General features: G+C 46.1%; 1 protein-coding gene across 1 annotated transcript in view; it reads left to right on the top strand.

The window, feature by feature from the left end:
- Positions 1 to 22,231, top strand: part of MYO15A (myosin XVA) — a 1,426,381-nt gene extending 1,404,150 nt beyond the window's left edge. Inside the window, exon 64 of the mRNA XM_078662701.1 lies at positions 21,304 to 22,231. Coding sequence (XP_078518827.1) covers positions 21,304 to 21,405 — 102 coding nt within the window. The 3' untranslated portion in view covers positions 21,406 to 22,231. The remainder of the gene's footprint in view (positions 1 to 21,303) is intronic.
- The last annotated feature ends 518 nt before the right edge of the window (positions 22,232 to 22,749 follow it).

Raw genomic sequence — 22,749 nt, 5'->3', positions numbered from 1 at the left:
TGTTGCTCAGGTCTTTTCTTGTTTTGTTTAAGTCCTGCAAAATAGCCAAGCGGTCTTTGATATCAAAGCTTTTTTCTTTCACCACTGAAGTCTGACTATCAATGTCAGAGATCAACATCCTAGTTCCAAATAATAATTTGTACGCACTGAATCCCTTCAGAGAATTTCTTGGCAAGTTATTTAGACTACGTTGGACACTTATTAGATGTTTGACCCACCCAGCTCCCGAACCTAATATCCTTTCCGTTATAGATTACTTTATGCCTTGGTTTTTTCTTTACACCATCCCGTATCCCTCAGGAAGGAAGTGAAAAGATTCCCGCTGTGCTATGCTCATTTGGCCATGTTTCCCATCAGGCTGGAGGGCTAGAGTGAAAACAATGGTCAAACGTAGCATGCTCTTAGCGTATATGCCATTTAGACTCGCAAATCTTTGTATAACAGTCCAGACGTCAGCCGAGTGCTGGTGATCCACATTATAAGTGGAAACTAGCCTGTATATGTTAATCGCAAGCCTTCCTTTTTACTCTTGATTTTTTCTGGAGTAAAACGACAAGGTATTAAACTGTTTCTCTCCCCACTGCGATCTCTGTTGCAGTTTGGGCAGTTTTTTACAAACATGGTGTGACGCAGGCTCATGCCTGGCCACCAGTACCGTGATTGTAATTCTTCCAGAGAATCTTTTAGTTTGAGGTGTCTGAGACCCTCGCCCCTATGTGCGTCTGCGATTAACAAGTTTCTCCTGTCCATGTTTGGAATCACTCTATCCCCCACTCCAGGGATTCGAGCAAAAGGGACGGAGTTTGCATCGATTATGTATGTATAATTGAGTGGATAGTTGATCGGTAGCGCTGAGCAGTCGCCTTTTGATGACGTTTTCACCGCCAGCACTGTTTCACCGTCAATGTATTTTAATGTACGCTTTTTTCGAACTACGGGAGCCGATTTAGTGGCTGCCGCTGTGGCTGTCTCAGCCAATGAATTCCCTGCAACGTGAACGCCATCACGCTGATGACTCAGTGAGTGTATCACGTGAGTCTTTGGTAGTTCTTTTTGTAAAAGAACTACTTGTTCCCAGAGCAGTTTCTGCTTTATTGGTGCATCTGTGTCATCTTTGTAACCGTTTTGAATCCATGTCTGCAAATCCTTGTTATATGATTTGAAGCAGTAATATGAATCTGACACTATAAGTGTCGGGAATTCGCGATCCGCATTATCTAGTGCCATTTTCAATGCTAGTATGTCAGTTTGTTGTTCTGAAATAGTTTCTACTGAGTGTGTTTTTGTTAATAGAGGTTTTAGTTTACCTCCACGCCACACTTCTTTTGTAATCCCACATGTGGGGTTGTATGCCTGTTCTCCCCAAACGGGGGGTTGAGCATGTCCGTCTGTATAAATTACACAGGCGTAATGTCGTAAAGGCAGAATGTCGATTGGCAGAGGGTATGTTTTTTCATATTCTAGATTTTTTAATTCTTCTAGTTCTGGATCAAAGTAGTAGTATACTTTGTCCGTTGTAATTGAATTCACCCATTGTATCCATTCCGGATTCAGTGTTGTTGTTGGTAAATTACACGGTGTTGTTAGTGCCTCAAAGGCTGATTCTGCTGTTCTGACTGTGACATGTCTACCGTCAGCTTGATCTTTTTCTCTAGCTATTGCGGTTTGAACAGCATGAACAATTTTTTCTTTAATGCTGAACTTCTTTTCAGCTTCTGTGTACAAGTGTGATTTGAATGCAATTGGTACCTTTTCTCCCTCATTAGAGGTCAGGTATGTGAATCCGCATCTCCCTGGGATGACTCGAATCACAAGATTGCGTGTGTTATCGCGTGTTTCTAATTTTGTTTTAATTAGCATGTCTGTTTGTAAGGATCTCAGAATTTCTGTGTGTATTTGAGTCCAATTGGATCTTTTAAAATCTGGTTTTATCAGATCATAAAGGGGTTTGACCCTTTCTGCGTAATTTGCAATGTATGTTCTTCCGAAATTTAGGAAGCCTAGAATCGACTGTAGGTTTTTTAGTGTTCTTGGTGCTTGGATTACGGCACATTTCTCTAGGAAATTGTCAGCCAGGCTTTTGCCTTCACTTGATAATTCATATCCTAAGAACAGGACTGTCAGATGGGCAATTCTGGATTTTTTAAAGTTGAATTTGTAACCCTCTGCTGCGAACCCAAGTATTATGGTGTTCACTCTCTTCAAGTGAGTCTCCAAGTCATCATCTGTTAAGTAAATGTCGTCGACATAAGATAATGCTTCATCATCATATATTTGTAGTAATTCTGTTACTCGCACTGAGAATACTCCCGGGCTGTTCTTGTACCCCTGGGCTAACCGACAGAATTGTTTTTGAGTGCCATTTATTGAGAACGCAGACAAATATCTGCTCTCTGGTGCTATGTTTTGTATTTTTTGCGCACTATGTTATTCATTAGTGCAGCACTATGCGAATTTTGCACTGCAAAAGTTTTGCAACATGTGTTAAGGTGTCGGTAATCCAAAACTAGACGATATGAATTGTCTGGTTTGGAGACCGGAAACAAAGGGTTGTTCATTTGTGAGGTGCAAGTTTCAATCACCCCCTGGTATTCTAGCTGATCTAGTATTTCTTTTACCTGTTTTTTTGCTTCTTGCTTAATTGGGTACTGCCTTTGTGCAGTAGGTTGTGATTTTAACTGGATTTTGTGAGGAGGAGAGTCCTCATCCCATCCCACGTGATTTTTATATAAAGCAGGAGCTAGAGCCACTGCCCACTTTCTAGCAAGTGTGTATTTTTTATGAATTGGGATATGATTTGAGAAGGCAGGCATAATTACTTCTTCGCCATGAGGGCAATCCCTGACAAACTCTGGTGGCCAGTCTTTTTCAGCTAGAAGGATATCATAGCCCTTGGAGAGATTATCCCAAAATAGTCCCCTTATTTTTCTAGTCTTATCCCCCTCTATACGCAATGTTATTTCGTATATTTTGTGAGGTTTGCTAACTCTGGTGTCTGCAGTTTCCACTTGAAGATATTCATTTGTGTCCACTGTCTCCAGATGATTCATAAGGACTTTGCGAGCTATGCTCACTTCTGCTGCGCTGTCTAGCATTGTCTGAGCCCATTCCCCGTTTTTCAGTTGTGTCCTCAGAATTCTCGGCATTGTTAACTATTTTAATGCTGGCTACCTTCTTCTTTGGAAATTGTAATTTCTTTTTTAGCTGAGCAGGTTCCTTGTCTTTGGACTTGGCGTGCTCTTCTCTTTGTTCTGATCGTCCTCTTCTTTCCGATTTCTGCGAGGAAGTCTGAAAAGATTGAGAGGGACGTGTATCAATGTCTTGATATCTATCAGGCTTTTTTATATTATCCCTGTTTCTAAGGTTATATCTTTTCCCAGAGGGGTCACTCTGGGGTGACCTGTGTCTTTGGTTCGGAGATTTCTCTCTTCGCCTAGGAGACCTTCCTCTGGACTGGAATTTCTTTTCTTTGGGATTGGATTGTTTGTTTCCATCCCAGCTCTTTTTCTGTGATGTTGAATTATTATTAAAAAATATTTTTTCAGGACTTTCAATCAGTTGTGGTTTTACTGGTATTCCACCTAAACTATCTCTACCTAGTTCCTCATAGGATTTTTCTATGATTCTGGCAATTTCAGCTGGTTGGTCTGCTATATCTGTCTCCTTTAACCTCTGGCGGATCGCCACGTTTGCTGCTTCACCCTTTATGTTGGCTAATAATATAGCCGAGACCTGCTTGAAGTCTTTTAGTAATTTCATACCAAGAGTTAAAGCGGGTTCTGGACCGTATTCATCTTGAATTTGTTTTAGCACATCTGGTATTACCGAAATGGATGGAACACCGTGCGTTTTTGTGTAGATGGAAGCAAAGACTGTACCCCAAGTGTCACAGTCCTCAATGTGTGGTGCGATTCCCATTGGAAGACAGATAGTCAGAATCCTGTGCTTTTCTAGCGGGGTGGTGTCTGGAAACACCGCCTCTATTTGGGTGATTTTCTGCGCTAGCCAGAATGGTATTTGTTCCCGTTTAGCCGGTACTTTACCTAGGCAGGACTGGATGTTCTGTGGTGTAATTTTATTTGTGTTCCCCTGGTGAGGGGTCAGCTGTGGGAGTTTAATCGCTGGCTGAATTGTTGAAGTCCGCATCACATACTGGACTAATTGTCTATGTATTTTTATTAATTGTTTTAGCTGTGTTAACAGGTTAGCTGCAGACATCTCGTCGATGTCTGGATGTGGTGTGTATCCGGCTAGGACCGGCCACGTTGCTCCTGGTCTACCTAAAGGACCGAGCCTGGTGATGTGATTATTATGTTTTAGGGCGCCATCAAATAAGAGCAAATGCTCTTGAAATTTGAGTGGTACTTCCACCTCCTCGAAAGGAGTGTACGTTTCAGGAGGTTCCTCTATTTTGTAATAGTGGAAGTACTTTGTTACAGCATTTGCTGCTGGAAAATTTATCCATGAATAGTATACCTCTGTCTGCCGATATTCGTGTGCCTCAATTACGAATATGACTGTGCCACCTCTAGGTGTCAGTCCGTTTTCTATAAGTTTTAAGGTTATAGATTTCCTTTTGATGACCGGGATGAGTATTATCTCCGGGTCTGCATTTTGTAGAGCAGTATCAGCTTCTGCGAGTTCAGTTGCTAATCTAAATGCCTCTCTTTCCTCATCACTGTCTACCATTTTACTGACAGGATGGTTATTTCTTTTGTTTGCAGATCAGGTTTCTTATGGAAACAAAGATTAGATGCACAATATTTTGGAACAGTGTATCCTTCAACGTTGACTATACCAAGAACCATACATAGGAGTTCCCTCCTGCGAGGTCTGGCGGATATAACCTTTTACCCACTCCAGACGTCTTTGGAGTATTATGGGAGAAAGGGGTCTGAGTGAGAAAGCACGACTGAGTTACTTTAAATGTCTTACGTTAGTTTTATCGCCCTTTCCAAACACGTTGGGCGCCATGTAGTGTAGTTCCTATTATCCCAATAGGCTCTGCGCATTGGAATAATACCTTCAATAGTAAAGGCCTAGACCAGACGTTAACTAGGTCTACTACTGTCGATATTAGACTTAAAGTTTTGGGTTTGCCAGCTAGCTCAGAGTTCACTAGAAACTTTCTCGAATGTTCAGGAAGGAATTAACTTCCCTGATTAGACAAGAAGGGATTTAGTTTCTGACAACCATAGAACATGACAACTTTGCTCTCCCCTAATCAAGAGTGTATCTCGAGAGTCGTGTGAACAAAAGGCAATTTATTTTACTCAGTCAGTACGTGCATTCTTAGTCTCATCAGAATGTAGAGAAAAGGAAGAGACGGGCGTGTTCAATAAAAAGGTGTTATTTATTGATCAGTCTCTTTTCTCATACAAGAGAAATGGATCGATATTTTTGCAATACTTATAGCTAAGTAAAGTGCATACATTAAAAGCAATAGTATGAAATAATACTGTAAAAACATTGATATGGTTTCTAAGCCATAAGATGTTTTAAAATGAATAAAATATATTACATACACATATACATTTGACTAAACGTACTCAACTGGTGTTTCTAAATACGCCTACCCCGTGTACCTGACCTAAGCCTAATACGTGGGCGGGAATAGAAAGTTACAGTTTAAGTTAAGTTTGTTTTTGCCAAGTGAATAACTAAAGAATTCTCTGCGAGGGGTTATTCAGTTCTGTACCTGGAATCTAGGTTGAATGAGGGATGGTATCTCTCTCTCTGGTCTCGATATTCCAGGCTGCCTGCGAGGGCTACCCGGAAGCGCCGGTGCTGGATTTCTCGGCAGGAGAAAGCAGCTTCTCGTTCTCAGCGCGTCAGGAAGGCGGGGCTGTGCCAGCGGGGTCTGCTCTGCTCTTCGCTTCGGCAAGTATGAATGCTCCGTCTCGTCACCACCGCGTGTGTTTGCATAGGGCAATATCGGTAATATTTATACCTTTAAGGTGCCGAGATTGACGTAAGGATGGACATAGATACGTCAATAAGGATGTCATACGACTTGCTCGTTAGCACATTCTTTTGCTGAAGTTCTCGGTGAAATCAAAACAATGGCCGCAGGGTTTTGCCCAGGTTGTCATAAGTTTGATTTGTTATGAGAACTCCGTATGCCTTATCAGGGGCTGGAGGAATATCGCTTGTCTAATTAGATCGCAAGCGTTATGACCTAATCAGATAACACGTTCCTGTGCCGTAGTGTTACTGCGTCAGATAACGGTATCTGCATCATGGGGGTTTTCTGCCTCATGGGCTGACTGCTAGTTAACTTGTTGGTATGTTTAACCAGAATAGGGTCAGGAATAGGGGGATCGATTCAGAACCTATAGGAATACATCACAACTTCCCTGAGCAAGAACCCTCCCACCAGCGCAACAAACCCCAGCCAAGCGGCCACCAACCTCACGAAATGGATCAGCGACTGCGCAGACGACCTCGCCCCTCTGAAGACCCAGCCGAGCAGACCCGGCAGCAAGAAAGCCCCATGGTTTAACGACGAACTCAAGAGCTCCAAGAAGAACTGCAGAGCACTCGAGAAAACCTGGCGCAGAGACCTAACACCGGACAACATGACTGCCCTCAAGCTCGCCACCCGAAAACACCACCAGCTGATCCGCGCCACCAAGAAAACCGCATTCAAGGAACGACTGGACAACAACGCACACAACAGCAAGGAACTCTTCAACATCGTGAAAGAGCTCTCCAACCCCAACGCCGGAATCAACGACATCACCCCTTCGCAAGACCTCTGCAACTCCCTCGCCTCCTACTTCCACAACAAGATCGCGGACATACACAACAGCTTCAGCACTCAACCAACGCACGTCACGACCGAACCACCGCCCCCCACCACCACCCTCCGCGCCTGGACCCCGATCAGCACCGAAGACACCATCCGCACGATGAACTCCATCCACTCCGGATCTCCGACCGACCCCTGCCCTCACCACGTCTTCAACAAAGCCGACGCTGTCATCGCACCCCACCTGCGGGACATCATCAACACCTCCTTCGACATCGCCACCTTCCCGGAGAGCTGGAAGCACGCCGAACTCAGCGCTCTACTCAAGAAACCATCAGCAGACCCTACCGACCTCAAGAACTACCGCCCCATCTCGCTGCTCCCGTTTGCGGCCAAAGTCATCGAGAAGACCGTCAACAATCAACTGGCCGCCTTCCTCGAGACGAACGGCTCCCTCGACCTCTCGCAGTCTGGCTTCCGAGCCAACCACAGCACCGAGACCGCCCTGATCGCAGCTACAGATGACATCCGAGCCCTGCTCGACAACGGAGAAACAGCGGCCCTCATCCTCCTGGACCTCTCCGCGGCCTTCGACACTGTCTGCCACCGCACCCTAGTACAGCGCCTCAGCAACGTCGGAATCCAGGAGAAGGCACTGGAGTGGATCACCTCCTTCCTCGCCGGAAGGACACAGAGAGTCCGCCTCCCCCGTTCAGATCGGAGGCCACCGAAGTCATCTGCGGCGTTCCTCAAGGCTCCTCGCTCAGCCCAACTCTCTTCAACGTCTACATGAGCCCCCTCGCAGCCATCGCACGCCAGCACAACCTGAACATCATCTCCTACGCAGACGACACCCAGCTGATCCTCTCCCTCACCAACGACCCCGCCACCGCCAGAGCCAACCTGCACGAAGGGATGACAGACGTAGCCAAATGGATGTCGAACAGCCGCCTGAAACTGAACTCGGACAAGACGGAAGTCCTCATCCTGGGATCCTCACCCTCCGCCTGGGACGACTCCTGGTGGCCCCCCGCCCTGGGCAGCGCACCCAAACCAACTGACCACGCACGCAACCTGGGCTTCATCCTGGACTCCTCCCTCTCCATGACCAGACAAGTCAACGCCGTCTCCTCGTCGTGCTTCAACATCCTGCGAATGCTACGCAAGATCTTCCGATGGATCCCCACCGAGACCAGGAAGACGGTCACCCAGGCCCTCGTCACCAGCCGTCTGGACTACGGCAACTCCCTCTACGCCGGTACCACCGCCAAACTCCAGAAGAGACTTCAGCGGATCCAGAACACCTCAGCACGACTCATCCTGGACATCCCCCGCCGCAGCCACATCTCCGGACACCTGAGAGACCTGCACTGGCTCCCGGTCAACAAGAGAATCACCAGGAGGACCAGGATACCTCAACAGCCGTCTCAACTTCTACGCTCCCACGCGCCAGCTTCGATCGACCAGCCACGCCCTTGCCGCCGTCCCCCGCATCCGAAGAGCCACCACAGGAGGAAGGGCCTTCTCCTACCTGGCCGCCAAGACTTGGAACTCCCTTCCGACCCACCTCCGCCTGACCCAGGACCACCTCGCCTTCAGGAAGCAGCTCAAGACCTGGCTGTTCGAGCAGTAGCGGTCCCCCCCCCCAGCGCCTTGAGACCCTCCGGGTGAGTAGTGCGCTATACAAATGTTCTGATTGATTGATTGATTGATTGAAAATAATCTCCTACGCCGACGACACGCAACTGATCCTCTCCCTCACCAAGGAACCCCTCACCGCCAAATCCAACCTCCACCAGGAAATGAAGGCTGTCGCCGAATGGATGGAGCATAGCAGCCTCAAACTGAACATAGACAAGACGGAGATCCTCATCCTCGGGCCCAACCCCTCAGCATGGGAAGACTCCTGGTGGCCCGCATCACTGGGGACACCCCCCTCGCCCACCAACCACGCACGCAATCTGGGAGTCATCCTTGACTCGAAACTCACCATGACCAAACAAATCAATGCTGTCTCCTCCACTTGTTTCAACACCTTCCGTATGCTCCGCAAGATCTACAGATGGATCCCGACAGACACAAGGAAAACAGCCACCCAGGTCCTAGTCAGCAGCAGACTCGACTACGGAAACGCCCTCTATGCCGGAGCCCCGACCAAGCTCATCAACAGACTGCAAAGAATCCAGAATGCCTCTGCACGCCTGATCCTCGACCTCCCGCGCCGTGACCACATCACCCCCCACCTGAGGAACCTGCACTGGCTCCCTGTTGACAAAAGAATCTCCTTCAAGCTCCTGATCCACACACACAATACACTCCACAAGACCGGCCCAGCCTATCTCAACAGCCGACTCTCCTTCTACATACCCAACAGGAAACTTCGCTCCGCAGACCTCTCCCTGGCTACCGTCCATGCATTCGTAAAACCACAGCTGGAGGCAAATCCTTCTCCTACCACGCCGCCGAGACCTGGAACACCCTCCACCTCATCCTACGACAAACCAAAGACCTTCTAACCTTCAGGAGACAACTCAAGACCTGGCTGTTCGACCAGTAGCTAATGGGATGCCTTACAGGTGCAAGGGTAGAAACTTGAGCACTCCTTTAGGCAAAATTAATTGCTGCTTGTAGATACGTTATAGAAACCAAACATTAGTTGAGTAAATATTCATGGTTTTATTCAATAGGTACTGTAGGTCACATTACTTCATATGATCCAAAGTAAATCCAAAAGTTGAACATCGTAAATCCAAAGTAGCTGTGGAATCGTGTTATTGGAACTTAAAACAGTAGGATGATGTCATAAAGATCACCCCACTGTTTCCTATTCGACCAGGAGCAACAGCACCCCCTCCTCCCCTCCCTTCAGCGCCTTGAAACCCTTGCGGGTATGTAGTGCGCTTTACAAATTATTTGATTGATTGATTGATTGGTTTGAGGCGAGTCCTCCGCACTTCTGTACCCGTACCGATGTGGCTTCGCCTGCATCTGCCTCACTGATGCACTGCGGGTGGATTGTCCGTTTCCCCGATGATCCTGGACACCCACTCGTGCCCCCAGCCTCGCTGGAATTAAGTATCCTTGGAGCTGTTTCCTGACGACTCGCTGTCTAGGCTGCTTCTCACTGGATCCCGACTCAATTGTTTTAGGCGAGTCCTCCGCACTTCGGAACCCATGCGGATGTGGACTCTCCTGCGTCTGCTTCACTGTTTCGCTGTGGGCTGATTGTCCACTCTCCGCTGGTCCCGGGCACCCGCCCATACCTCCGGCCTTGCTGGCGTCGAAGACCCTTGGAACCGGTATCTGCCGGGGTCCTAGGTTGTCAAAGGGGAAAGATAAGCTAAAGGCAAGCACAAGTATATAGAGTTATGTCAGGACAGGCTGCAACAGATCAAACGACATTGATATCAAAAGATATTTTTTAGTTTACTTTATATATTATTTCATCCTTTTTTACCTTTTTTTTGGAACATCAAAAATGCATAATCTGTATACCTTATAATGACAATTTAACAACAACATATAATCACAGTGCATCAATCTTTACAGGTTCAGGTGTGTTAATAAGGGGATGATAGGTGATTTAAAAACATGCATGTGAACAGATTGACAACCCAATTCATGCCAGAGATGAAAGATCAGATTTGTGAAAGCTGATTTAGTAATGCAGCTGAAGGAAGAACCTAAAAGATGCAAAGGCAGATACAGAAAAAGCGCAAAGTGCTAAAGAGGTTAAACAGTTTTCTCCTTTATATCTTTTTTTATGGTTAGTAGTCAAGATCGTATCTACTATGAACCTGTTGTAATACAGGATTAAGGGGTCCTAGGTTGTGACTGTGGCTGGACGGTACTTCGTGAGCGGTGATCTTCAGCTCATCTTGAGCTCCCGCCCAGTCCCTTCTGCCCCGCTGATGGGGAGGACCCTCTGAGCTTTGCTCTGTTAGGGTCCTGGATTTAGGCGAGATGGTGCTCTGTGGGCGGGTGAATCTGTGCCCTACCACATCTGGTCTTCAGGTGCTCGGCTGCCTTGCCCCGGTCCTTGAAGGTCCATGAAAGACGGCCGGAGTGGAGGTCGGGCAAAGAGGCACGGTCGATCACCACCAGAGGCTGGAGAGAGAGAAAGGAATCCATTCATGCGATGGAGCCTCAACGACCTACTTTCAGGTCGGAGTGGAAGGCGGGGAACAGTTAAACCCCTGCGGCGGCTGAACGCGGTCTAGCAGCGATTCTCGACTGGACCTGACAGAACCCCCTCTTCTCCCGTTTCCCCCAGACCTCCCCCCCTCTATCCTTAGGAAAGATCGACCTGAGTAGGGGGAGGTTTAGCCATAATCTTCAAAAATGAGCTGCAGCTCTCCCTTGTCAATAATTCTGGCCACTCCTCCTTTGAATACCTTGAAGCTGAACTAAAAGTACAAGGTTCCCTCCCAATTCGTCTACATAACATCTATCACCCTCCTGGAATCCCTCAACCTTTCATTGATGAATTCTCTGACCTTCTGACACAATCCTCAATTTCCAACACTAATAATCCCTTCCTTGGTGATCTCAATCTCCACTGGAACGCTACCGATGATCCCTCAATCACCCTCCTCACTAATCTGCTCCAGATTAATGACCTCAAACAATTATGCCAGTCTCCAACCCACACTATTATTACCAATAAGGATCTGGCCTTCCTGACTAATATCATCTCCATCGACTGGCCAGACCACCACCTCATACTGTTCAGCATTGTTACCTCAGCACCACCCACCCCCACAAAAATTAACAAACCACAAAAATTGACCAGTTATCTTAAACTCATCCCCCCTGGTGTTCTTGAGGCTCAACTCCAAGCTCAACTTCTCCTCACCCCTCCCTCACAAAACTCGATTGAACTTACGGAACACTTGAATAAAACTGTTACAGAGGTACTTGACCAATTGGCCCCGTCCAAACTTAAAAACAAAAGAAATATTCCCTCCAAATCTTGGTTTAAATCAGAGCTCAACTACGAAAGATGCTCACTAAGACTGATGGAAAGAACATGGAGACACCATCCCTCTCCCTCATATCTGGCACTCCTCAGATTAGACAGATCCACATGCAAAAAACAAATTTTTAACGAGAAGGCATCATTCTTCGGCACACAACTCGATCGGGCCAAAAACAGGCCCATGGGAGTTGTTCAACATCGTTCGTAACCAAACATCCTCTGCACCTCCGAATCCAATGGCATCGATCGCTAGATGTGTAGAAATTGCCTACTTCTTCTTGGAAAAAAATCGCCAAAATAGATCAATCCTTCCTCCTAACACAGATCCCAACCAACTCCCAACATATGCCTGACATGACCGCCAGGGCACATACCACATTCCCCACACCCCCTATTCCCTCGTCACTCTTACCCACTACAGCACCTCACCCCAACTACCCCCCTCACTTACCTACTACACCTCCTCTAGACTACTACCCACACTCAACCTCATCTACACCACTTGAACCCAATCACCCTAACTCACAACTAAAAAACAATGCCTCCTTGCTTCACTTCCTCCCTGTAACTGAGTAGCAAGTGTTTAACATCATTGCTAAATTTAAACCGTCCTCCTATTCTAAAGACCCGCTCCCATCTAACCTTGTCCAAGACCTAAAACACATCCTTACCCCATCTTGGACCACAATCATCAAAACCTCCCTTGCCACAGGATGTGTCCCCATCTCCCTTCAACTTGGTCAGATCACTCCCAATGTTAAAAACCCTAATGCCGACCCCAATGATCTTAACAATCTTCACCCCATCTCTAACCTCCCCCTTCTCTCAAAAGCCCTTTAAAAATGTGTCCTGCTCCAATTAGACAAACACATCAAACATTTCAACTTACTCGACCCCCTACAAACAGGCTTCAGGAAAGGCTGCAGCACCGAAACTGCCATGCTTAATATTGTCGATGAAATCCACTACTCCCTGGATAATGGCAAGACCTGCCTTCTAATCCTCCTGGATCTCTCCACAGTGTTTGATACTGTTAACCACTCTGCCCAACTTAATGTACTCAGAGATTGCTTTGGTCTCAATGGTACTGCCCACAAATGGTTTATCTCCTATCTACAACACCGAACTCAGCAAATCAAAATCAACAACTGTCTTTCTAACCCTACTCCGGTCTCACTAGGAGTCCCACCGGGATCTATACTCTCCCCCTATCTCTTTAACCTCTTTATCGAACCCCTCACCCACATTCTTAATCAAGCTGGAATCAACTACTACCTCTCTGCTGACGACACCCAACTCTACTACAAGATCAAAACCCATGCGGACATCATACACCTTAATAACACCCTCACTGAGATCCAATCCTGGTTCCAATGAACTCATCTCAAACGCAACCCCCAAAAAACTGAAATAATTCTCTTCTCCCCTAAAAATAACCCTCTCCCCATTCAATCCTGGATCGCCGACCTCAATGCCCTCAACTGCTCACTCTCCCTGTGCAACTCAGTTAAATCCCTTGGTATCTCCATCGACAATAGCCTAACTCTCAATGTCCACATCAAATACTCGGCAAAAGGAGTCCTCTTCACTCTCCGTCATCTCAAGAAAATAAAACCCTTATTCCAACTGATTACTTTAAATTAGTGGTCCAGTCACTTGTCCTTTCGCGAATTGATTACGGTAACGCCATCCTCACCGGAATCCCCAAGGTCCACCTAGCTCCACTCAAATCTGTTTTCAACCTTGCAGCAAGACTCATCACCCACTGCAAACGTTTCGACCACATCTCCCTCGGAACTCTCAACTGGCTCCCCAATGTAAGCAGATCCACATACAAAACAGTGTTCATTGCACACAAATTCCTCTATCAAAACACATCACCATACCTCGCCAATAAACTCTGCAAAGCGGGCAGCACACAACCTCTAAGAAGCACCAACGCTCACCTCCTAGTCCCACTCCTGCTAAATAAGAAATCCACACAATGCAGCTCCTTCTCCGGAAATGCCCCTAACATCTGGAATGCCCTCCCAAAAGACATACGATGTAACCCTTATGTCAGCTTCAAAAAAGACCTCAAAATGCACCTCCTGAATAAATAATGGGGGTCTTAATCCTGCGGCCTGCACCTGATCTCCAATTTCCCTGTCATATATGTATATAGCTATTGTACTACTTATCTGTTTATTATATGTGTAATTTCATGTCGTTTCTCCTCTGTTTTATGTTGATCTTCTATGCTATTGATATATTGTTTTGCCTTGTTGCTGTATATTGCGTTTTAACCATTACTATCTTCTCACCAATGTAAAGCGTTCTGATACCTCTGGGTCTAGCCAGCGCTATATAAAACCTCTAAAATAAATAAATAAATAAATCTATCTCTCTCTTACTCTCTATCTCTATCTCTCTATCTCCATCGATCAATCTCTCTCTCTCTCTCTCTCTCTCTCTCCATCTCTCTATATCTATCTCTATAACTCTAGCTCTATTTATCTCTCTATCTCTCTCTCTAGATATCTATATCTATCTATACCTATCTTTCTTAATATATCTCTATCTCTATATCTCTATCTATCTATCTATCTATCTATCTATCTATCTATCTATCTATCTATCTATCTATCTATCTCTTTCTATCTATCTCTATAGCTCTATCTCTATATCTATCTATCTATCCCTATCTATCTCTCTATCTCTCTATCTATCTCTATCTCTCTATCTCTATATCTCTATCTATCTCTCTATCTCTATCTATCTCTATGTATCTATATCTATCTCTATCTATCAATTTCTATATATCTATCTCTCTATCTCTATAGCTCTATCTATCTCTCTATCTCTAACTCTATCTCTCTATCCATCTCTCTGTCTCTATCTGTCTCTATCTATCTATGTCTATCTATCTCTCCATCTATCTCTATCTCTCTCTATCTATCTCTATCTATCTCTGTCTATCTCTCTATCTATCACTCTCTCTCATCTATCTTTATCTGTCTATCTCTATATGTCTCTTTCTATCTATATCTATCTCTATATCTTCATCTCTATCTCTGTCTCTATCTGTCTCTATCTCTATCTATCGCTATCTATCTCTCAATCTCTAGCTCTATCTCTATATCTCTATATCTCTATCTATCTATATCGCTATCTATATCCATCTGTCTGTCGCTATCTATATCTATTTATCTGTCTATCCCTCTCTCTATCTCTATCTCTATCTATCTCTATCTATCTCTCTCTCTCTGTATCTCTATCTATCTATCTCTATCTATCTCTCCATCTCTAACCCTCTATCTCTATTTATCTGTATATCTCTGTCTAGCTATCTCTATCTGTCTATCACTATATATTTCTCTATCTATCTATACCTATCTCTCTATTTATCTATCTCTATCTATCTTTCTATTTCTATCTATCTATATCTATCTATCTCTATCTATCTATCGATCTATCTTTTTCTATCTCTATCACACCTACTAGCGATAGCCAGTAGGTAGTTATAGTTAGATCCAAACATCCCATAGGAAAGGTGTTTTTTGTTTTGCCAATAACATTGGTGCCGCATGACGAATCTCTGGCAAATTTCCTCAAAACTGTTTCTTCTTGGTGTAGCTGCTGTGTTGAAATTATCGGAGTGATCCGTCAAGCGGGGGCCGAGAAAAAAGGGGGGTCCCAAAATGCATTGTCTCCATGTGAAGTCTACATGGATTTTATTTTTTTAACACAACTACAGCCCAAACTGCTGAACGGAATTACACCAAATTTGGAAAAAGCTAAACGTTGGTCCAGAAAGCGTGCTTTTTGTGATTTGGTGTAAATCCATTTAGCCGTTTTTCAGATATTTAACTTAAAAAAATATAGATATCTGGGGACGCCGGTCCTTGCAGTGGACTTGCAAATCCTGCTATAATTTGATTGGCAGCCAACACTTCAACTAGGGAGTGTTGGCAGCCATCTTGGGACTCGGCTTGAAGCTGAGTCCCAGAAAAAAAGTTCAAAATAAAGAAAAGGGGCAGGGTAGGAATACCCTGACCCCCCAGATATGATGGAAGGGTCCCTCAAATACCCAGCGGGGGGTAAAACGCATTTTATTTTTAATTTTGCCATGGACTAGCAGGTGGATCCGCAAAGCCATGGCAACATTTTTTTTAAAAGCAATCGCGGGATCCTGCACTTTCTTTGGAGTAACCCCTGGGTGGGCCAGGTCCCGGGGGCACATGTCAAATATAGAAGGGGGTGCTCAGGCCCCCCTCCTAGGCCTTATAAAAAAGCCTCGGGGACCGCCACCGCCCCGGGGTAAAGCCATTATAGTGGGGGGAGGGGGCTCGCTGACCCCCCCCCCCTGCCCCGGGGACCGCCAACTCCATGGGGCACTTTTAATTATGCATGCCTGGGAACCGCCACCTCCCTGGGGAACTTTTAAATAATGATTGCAGCCCTGGGGACCGCCACCTCCCCGGGGCTAATTGTAATTATGTGAGGGGGCCTAGGGCCTAGTGGAGCCCCCTGCCCTGGGGACCGCCACCTACCCGTGGCTAATTAAAATTATGTTGGGGGGCCTCGTAGACCCCCCTGCTCCTGCCCCGGGGACCTGCTCTACATAGCCCTTAGGACCACTTCCCCCCATGGCTGGCTCCAGAAATGTCCCGGGGTGCACACCCTAATTTACTAAAGGAGATATGCCCCTTGGACCTGGCCCACGGGGTGCTTAATGAAAAACAAGCACAGGAGCCCACGCTTGGGGGGGGTTTGACGCAAATTTGCAGCAAAATCTTTTTTTAAATACATGATTTTTGCCCTGCAAGAGTCCCTCTGGGACCCCAAGACTTGCCGTTCATGGTATTCCTACTCTGCCCATTTCTTTTTTTCAAATTATTTGGGGGACTCAGCTCACTGTTGAAGTGTTGGCAGCCAATCAGAGCTCTGCAGATCTCTGCAACACCAGTTTATTATTCGTGAATTAGCAGCGATCATAGATATACAAATTTATATTTCTTTAAATTTCTCAACTACTAAACTGATTTACACACACATACACACACGCACATATATATTTCTGCTTTGATAATATTGTAATATTGCAAACCAGCGGTCAAATTGGATTCCTCCTTTCCAGTATACTTAGTATCACTCGCATAAGTAAACATGTAAATCAGCACAGGATAACAAGGCTTCATAAAACAATGAAATCAGTGTACTTGTTATTTTATCCAGTGAAAAGTTCACTTTCCTAAAAAACATGAAACCAGTGGGTTTTAGTAACCTACTTAACACTTAGTTCAGCTTACCTGCAATGCAGTCAACTACTGCACGAACTAGGGCAATGCTTGCCTTTAGGGATACAGTGGTTAAATAGATACAGATCAGGTCACAATTTGATGTGTACAAACCTTAAACCTTTGGACACAAAGTTGGGCGAAATTAGAAAGCTTCATCCTTTGGAAGGCAGGTAAAGTATTCTGACTTCAATGAGACAAAGTAAAACTTTATCTAACTAAGGGGCCTATTATGATTGCGGTTTCCCCGCATCCTCCGGGCCGTTGGAAGCCACCGCCGGCCCGGAGGATGCGGGAAAACCACAGCAGAGCCTCGAAAGACCCACCACCATATTAGGATGGCTGGTGGGTCTGGCATTCCGTCCGCAGATTTTCTGCTGCGGTCGCCTTCCGAACGCGGCGGAAAAGCTTTAACATGGCTGGCAGTGTCTATCAGACACCGCCAGCCATATTAGGATAGTGTAAAAGGCATGCTTTTCTGCGGCGGCTTGTCCGCCGTGGAAAAGCATACGGACTTTCACTTCGGGGGCCTGTTGCGGGCCCCCTGGGTGAAGGTGGGGTGGGAGGTCCACATGGGGGGTACCTATGGTACCCCCCTGCATTTGCGTGCACAAAGCAGCAGGCACCGTGCGGTGTCTGCCGCTTTGTGCATGCAAATGCGATGCATGCATTTTTAACCTTGCGGCGGGTGCAGCTTGAAGATGCACCCGCCGCAATGTTAAAGATAGAGGATGTGACCGCCACCCTGGCAGTCACATCCTAATCTGTTCGGAGGGAACGCCGCAGCCCTTGCGGACGTTCCCTCCTGCTCAGGGGTCGCGGACGGACTCAAGTCCGTCCGCGATCATAATCGGCCCCTATATGTGGTTGTCCCGTCTAAGTAGGGCATGATGTCAGGCTTCAGAAAACTGGCTCTACCCCTCACCAGGCTATTCTTGACACAGTGGCAGCAGAGAAATGCTGTAGCGAATGGTGGTGGCACATCTCACTGCCTCGTAGTGACAGGAGGCCTGAGGATAGCCCTCACTGCAGCTGTACTACTGTAGACTGCTATTGGTACACTGTCCAGCGAATTTTATTGCCTCCTTCAGCCGTTCATGGGCTCTCTATGGTTGCTCTCAAGCTACATCATCCACTAGTGCTGGGTGACTCACAGCATCCCTAATCACCTTCACCAAACTTGAAAATTGTAACTAAGGCTCCACAGCCCCCATTTAGGTTTAACACCAAAAGTCTATAAGGACCTGATTACGACTTCGGCGGTCCACCGCCGGCACCGCTGTGCCAGTAGGAGGACCCCCAAGGCCGTGGTCAGACCACCCACCGCATTACAGTTGTTTGTAATCCAGGTCGGGCCGGCGGGTGAGCACCGACTGCAAATTCCTGCACGGCTTGGCATGCACCATGTCGTGCATGCCTCTCCGTACAGGAAATGGGTGCAATTTCAGACCGTCACACTCCTAAAACTGCAGGCGGCCACGCAGTTTGGCATGGTCAGCCCACCACTGCAAGTACGACAGTACTATGGGCCGCCACACTCATAATAAGGCCCTAAGTTTCTGAGAAGTTTGTGGATTTTGCCTCATGTCAGACCTTCCTCAGACAACTTTTTTCGTCTCCAGAGGGGTGTGGTGTCTTTACTGCTCTCTCTGGTGCCAATCGCTTGACCTAGAGAGTTTCCAAACACAAGAGAAACCCTGAAATCCATAGGGACCTGGCTAAAGTAGCAATTTCAAAAGGGACAACGGTTCCTAAGGTATGGGTGTGAGTATCAATTCTTTAAAAAAAGATATGTTGAAACCGATCTTTTTAATAATCAAAATGTTACAAGACTGTTTTATATGTACATAGGTGACAGTGATGTGCAGAAAAAGGTGCTTGGTGCTCAAGCGGAAGTGATACAAGTGTGCAATATGTGTATTACTACTTATTAACATGTGTGTGCAGGCTGTATTGCTCAGATAGTATTGTTTCAACTGGTCTGAGCACTTTAAGTCATGTGAAAATGTGACCTAATTCTAATGGCCTCATTACGAGTGCCCTGGGAACAGATACTTTGTCAATATCTGATAAAATCAGATAACGGGTGTTAAGGATTTATCATGTATGATAATTGTCATCGAGTCCACATTTTGCCCTGCAAACTGGACATAAGATGCATATTTTGCTGCTTACTAAAATAAAATCCACATGTTCATTTATAAAACAATTTTCTTCCACTGAATTCTAGGAGGTTTGTCCTGCAGAAATTTAATGGGGATGAAACTGTATCACACCTGCTAATACAGAGCGCGTAAAATACTGCACCATTTCTAATTGCAATCCATGGTCAAACAAGTGTTTGAAAAGGGATCACACTGTAACAGAGCACTGTATGCAGGGCCTAAAACTGTCAATGTATTAATGTTGTGCACCAAGTGGGTGTTTTCCGTCCTTCCTTAAGCCCTGGAAGTAGAATAAGTGCCTGATTTACAGTTTGCAAGTCCATCTGCCAAACTGCTGGTGTAACAGAGGCACTGCACTGCCTGCCAAGACTCCCAACACATTTTAGAATGTCATGTAGTGCTGCAGGAGTTGTTCCTCTGAAGCAGCTTCTGCGGGCACGGCGGGATAGCTTTGGATGCTGATAATATAAGGTTTTTCAGTCCTCAGCCCTGCCTCATTCCATTGACATGTTTCCAGAAACGTATCCCCAAACAGCAGTGGTCGGCATGACTCGTGAGTAGGGGGTCGCACAGGGAGGGGGGTCGCGCGGGGGGTTAATTTTACATAAATAAATAAAAGTTAACTTACCTTCGCCAGCCCGGTCCAGTCCTGTGTCATCCCACATCGTCACTGCTTCTCTGTTCTACACAGGAAGCAGTAAGCCTCCCTCTCCTCCCCTAAGCCAATAACAACGCTGCACGCCGACCACACAGGCGTCTATGGGGAGGCCATTTTCTTCATGTAGGCTGCATGCAGCCTACATGGAGAAAAGGGAGAGTGTGTATGACTGGTTTGGTCGGCCCTGGGACTGACCAAACAGTCAGCGCCCTCAGAATGGACAAGCCACTTCTCTCCTGCCCTAGAGCAGGACCGCCCACCCGGACTGGCCATAGCGGACACCGGGTAATCCCCCGGTGCGCCGCAAGGGTGGGGGCCGGTTTTGAGCCCCTGGGGGCCGATTTTGTTACAGGGGCCGTTTTTGCAGCATAGCTGCGAAATCGGCCCTGCAACAAAATCGGCCGAAAAACGGCCCTAGCAAAGCGCTCGGTGGCACCTCCAACCCCCCCCGAGTGGGGAAGGGGGGGAGGCCGAGCACTTTGCCAGGGCCGGTTTTGGTTCCCAGTCCGGCCCTGCGCCTGTCCCCAACCAAACCATTCTGCTTTCTCGCAGTGCTAGAAGCAGAAACATAAAATGGTATTAATAATGTGAGAAAGCAGTGGGGCTACGTTCCTCCGCCCACATGGAGGAGCTGCCCCTATCCCCAAATTGAGAGTACATTTGCAAAACCCACATTCAAAATGCCCCCCCCCCCGGAGTCAAGGTTTTCATGACTACCTGGCAGTGGCGTAATGATACTTTAATGATACTTGCTGCCCCCCAGCAATGTACATGGAGGGTCCCCCCTCTGGACTCACTCAGGAGCTCTCAGGCCAGGTTACTGTGCTGAGTGGGGACCCCTGAAGCTCGGGTCACCTCTGCACTGCGGGAGCCTTTGTTACGCCACTGCTTGCTGGCACAGAGAGGTTGCCAGCGGAAATGGCGTCAGGTGGCCCACACTACATCTGGCAGCCAGATCAGCACCCTTTCGGTAGGAGTCTAGCTACTATTTGGGTGTTCGACTGTCCTTGATCACACTTTCCAAAGAGGAAAGTGGAAAAGACAACCACCTTTGGTTATCAAATGTCCCATTAACGCCCTTCTTTAAATCCGTTTCTCTGCCTTCTTACTCTCATAGCTGAACCTCTGGTAGTACATTCCCCAGGGGCTGGACTGGCTGTAGCGGGCATCGGTGTTTCCCCGGTGGCCAGAAGGGTAGGGGCCGCTTTTGAACTGGTGGAGGCCGGTTTTGGTACAGGGGGCCTGTTTTGCAGTGCTGCAATATTGCCCCCCTGTATCAAAAGCAGCATCGGTGTTTCCCACCAGCTCCCACCCACAGCCGGGCAGACTTAATTGCCTGGGTCAGTTTGTGTTCCCAGTTAGTAATACTTCACTCTCCATGCCACACACTATCTCATATTGTACCCTTGTGTCTTGTTGTTCACGTTGCACTTAGGATACTACTAATTCCCTTGGTGTTCTTCACTTTGCAGGGCCTGGAACTATGCCGGGTAATTGCTACATACATGGAGTTACTTCTGCATGCCAGAGAGAAAAGGCTCACCCTTCCTCCCAGTGAGATCACCCTCCTCTGATTGGAGCCTGCTATGTGTTGTGCAGAGCTGTTGCCCAGCATTCAATGCGAAGAGACCGCCTCCTGAACAGCAGTGACCAACATACACACACAGAGGTGAAGTGTAGAGTTATAGCTTTATGGATCAACTGGAAGAGCAAGCGTGGTTTGTTTCAGACTGATTGAACACTGGATTGGTCTGGGTTGGAGTGCCAAACATTCTGGCACTTTCCTTCAAACGAGATGTCCTTGCACAAATGACTCTGAACTGCACAGAGTTTTAGTGGTAAAGAAATGTAACCATGTTACTAACCTAAACGCTGTGGAATACCCTCCAAGGTGCTGCATTTGACAAGGGAGAGTGTACCGGACTGCTGTTCAAAGCATCACAAGATTAATTGAAGGGACAGAGCCCAAGTCCCCCCTACAGACTGGATTTTTTTTGGGGGGGGTTATAAAAAAGAGACACCTTGCCAGCAATTACTTGGCTATTTCTCTCCAGCGTCCTATTAGTGATGGTCCGAGCACGTTTTGCAGTGGAAACTTAGATGCCTTATGTATAAATACATGGAAGATGCTTCAAAACATACTGTAAAAAGGTTTTGTTCATAATCATGTACATAGTAAATTATTTTATTAGTAAGTTATCGATATTTTCTTAGGATGGCCGATTGTGAATATGTAAACATTGATTTGGTTTGTATCATGGAAAAATATGTATATCCCAGAACCTCTTACCATATCATATGTACAGTGGGAACATTGTTTTGTACACCTTATGTGCATTATTTTAATTTTGTTTCATTAAAACCTTTTGTTGAATAAATATTTTTTAATATGATAATACATTCCAAGTGCCTTTCTGTTGACATCTCGAACATTTTACACAGGGAACATGTTTTGTATCATCTTATACCCTGTGCAGTTTTAAGTTGGGTGGCGGCTTTGGCAGCAAATGAATTTTTTTTATTTTGTGCGGAATATAATGTTTTGTTAATAACTTGTCTTTTGAATCTTAGAAAGTACCTTACCTTACTCACCACCATACTCAAACTGCCAGCCCAGAGAAAGCATGTAAAGCTGCAGCCAAATTGCAAAAGTAAACAATGGTAGTAAGTTTCATACCAGATAAAAATTACTTATTATTCGATATTTCTTATTTTTGTTCCTCGAGGTATTTCTTTTAATTACGTTGGCATTGTTTTGTTCTTATTGTTGTGTTTTGTATTTCTTTTCCTGTTAATATTTATTCGTACTCCTGTTTTTCTTATTCTTGCCTGTAATGAGTAAAACTTGTTGATATATTTTTTTATATTCCTAATTAATATAACTAACCTCTTCATAGGCATGGTGGGCGTATGCGGAG

This window comes from Lissotriton helveticus, chromosome 10, assembly GCF_964261635.1.
Source record: "Lissotriton helveticus chromosome 10, aLisHel1.1, whole genome shotgun sequence".
NCBI classification, from domain to species: domain Eukaryota; kingdom Metazoa; phylum Chordata; class Amphibia; order Caudata; family Salamandridae; genus Lissotriton; species Lissotriton helveticus.
Note: the sequence above shows the minus strand (reverse complement) of the source record. Positions and strands in the feature narration are given on the sequence as shown.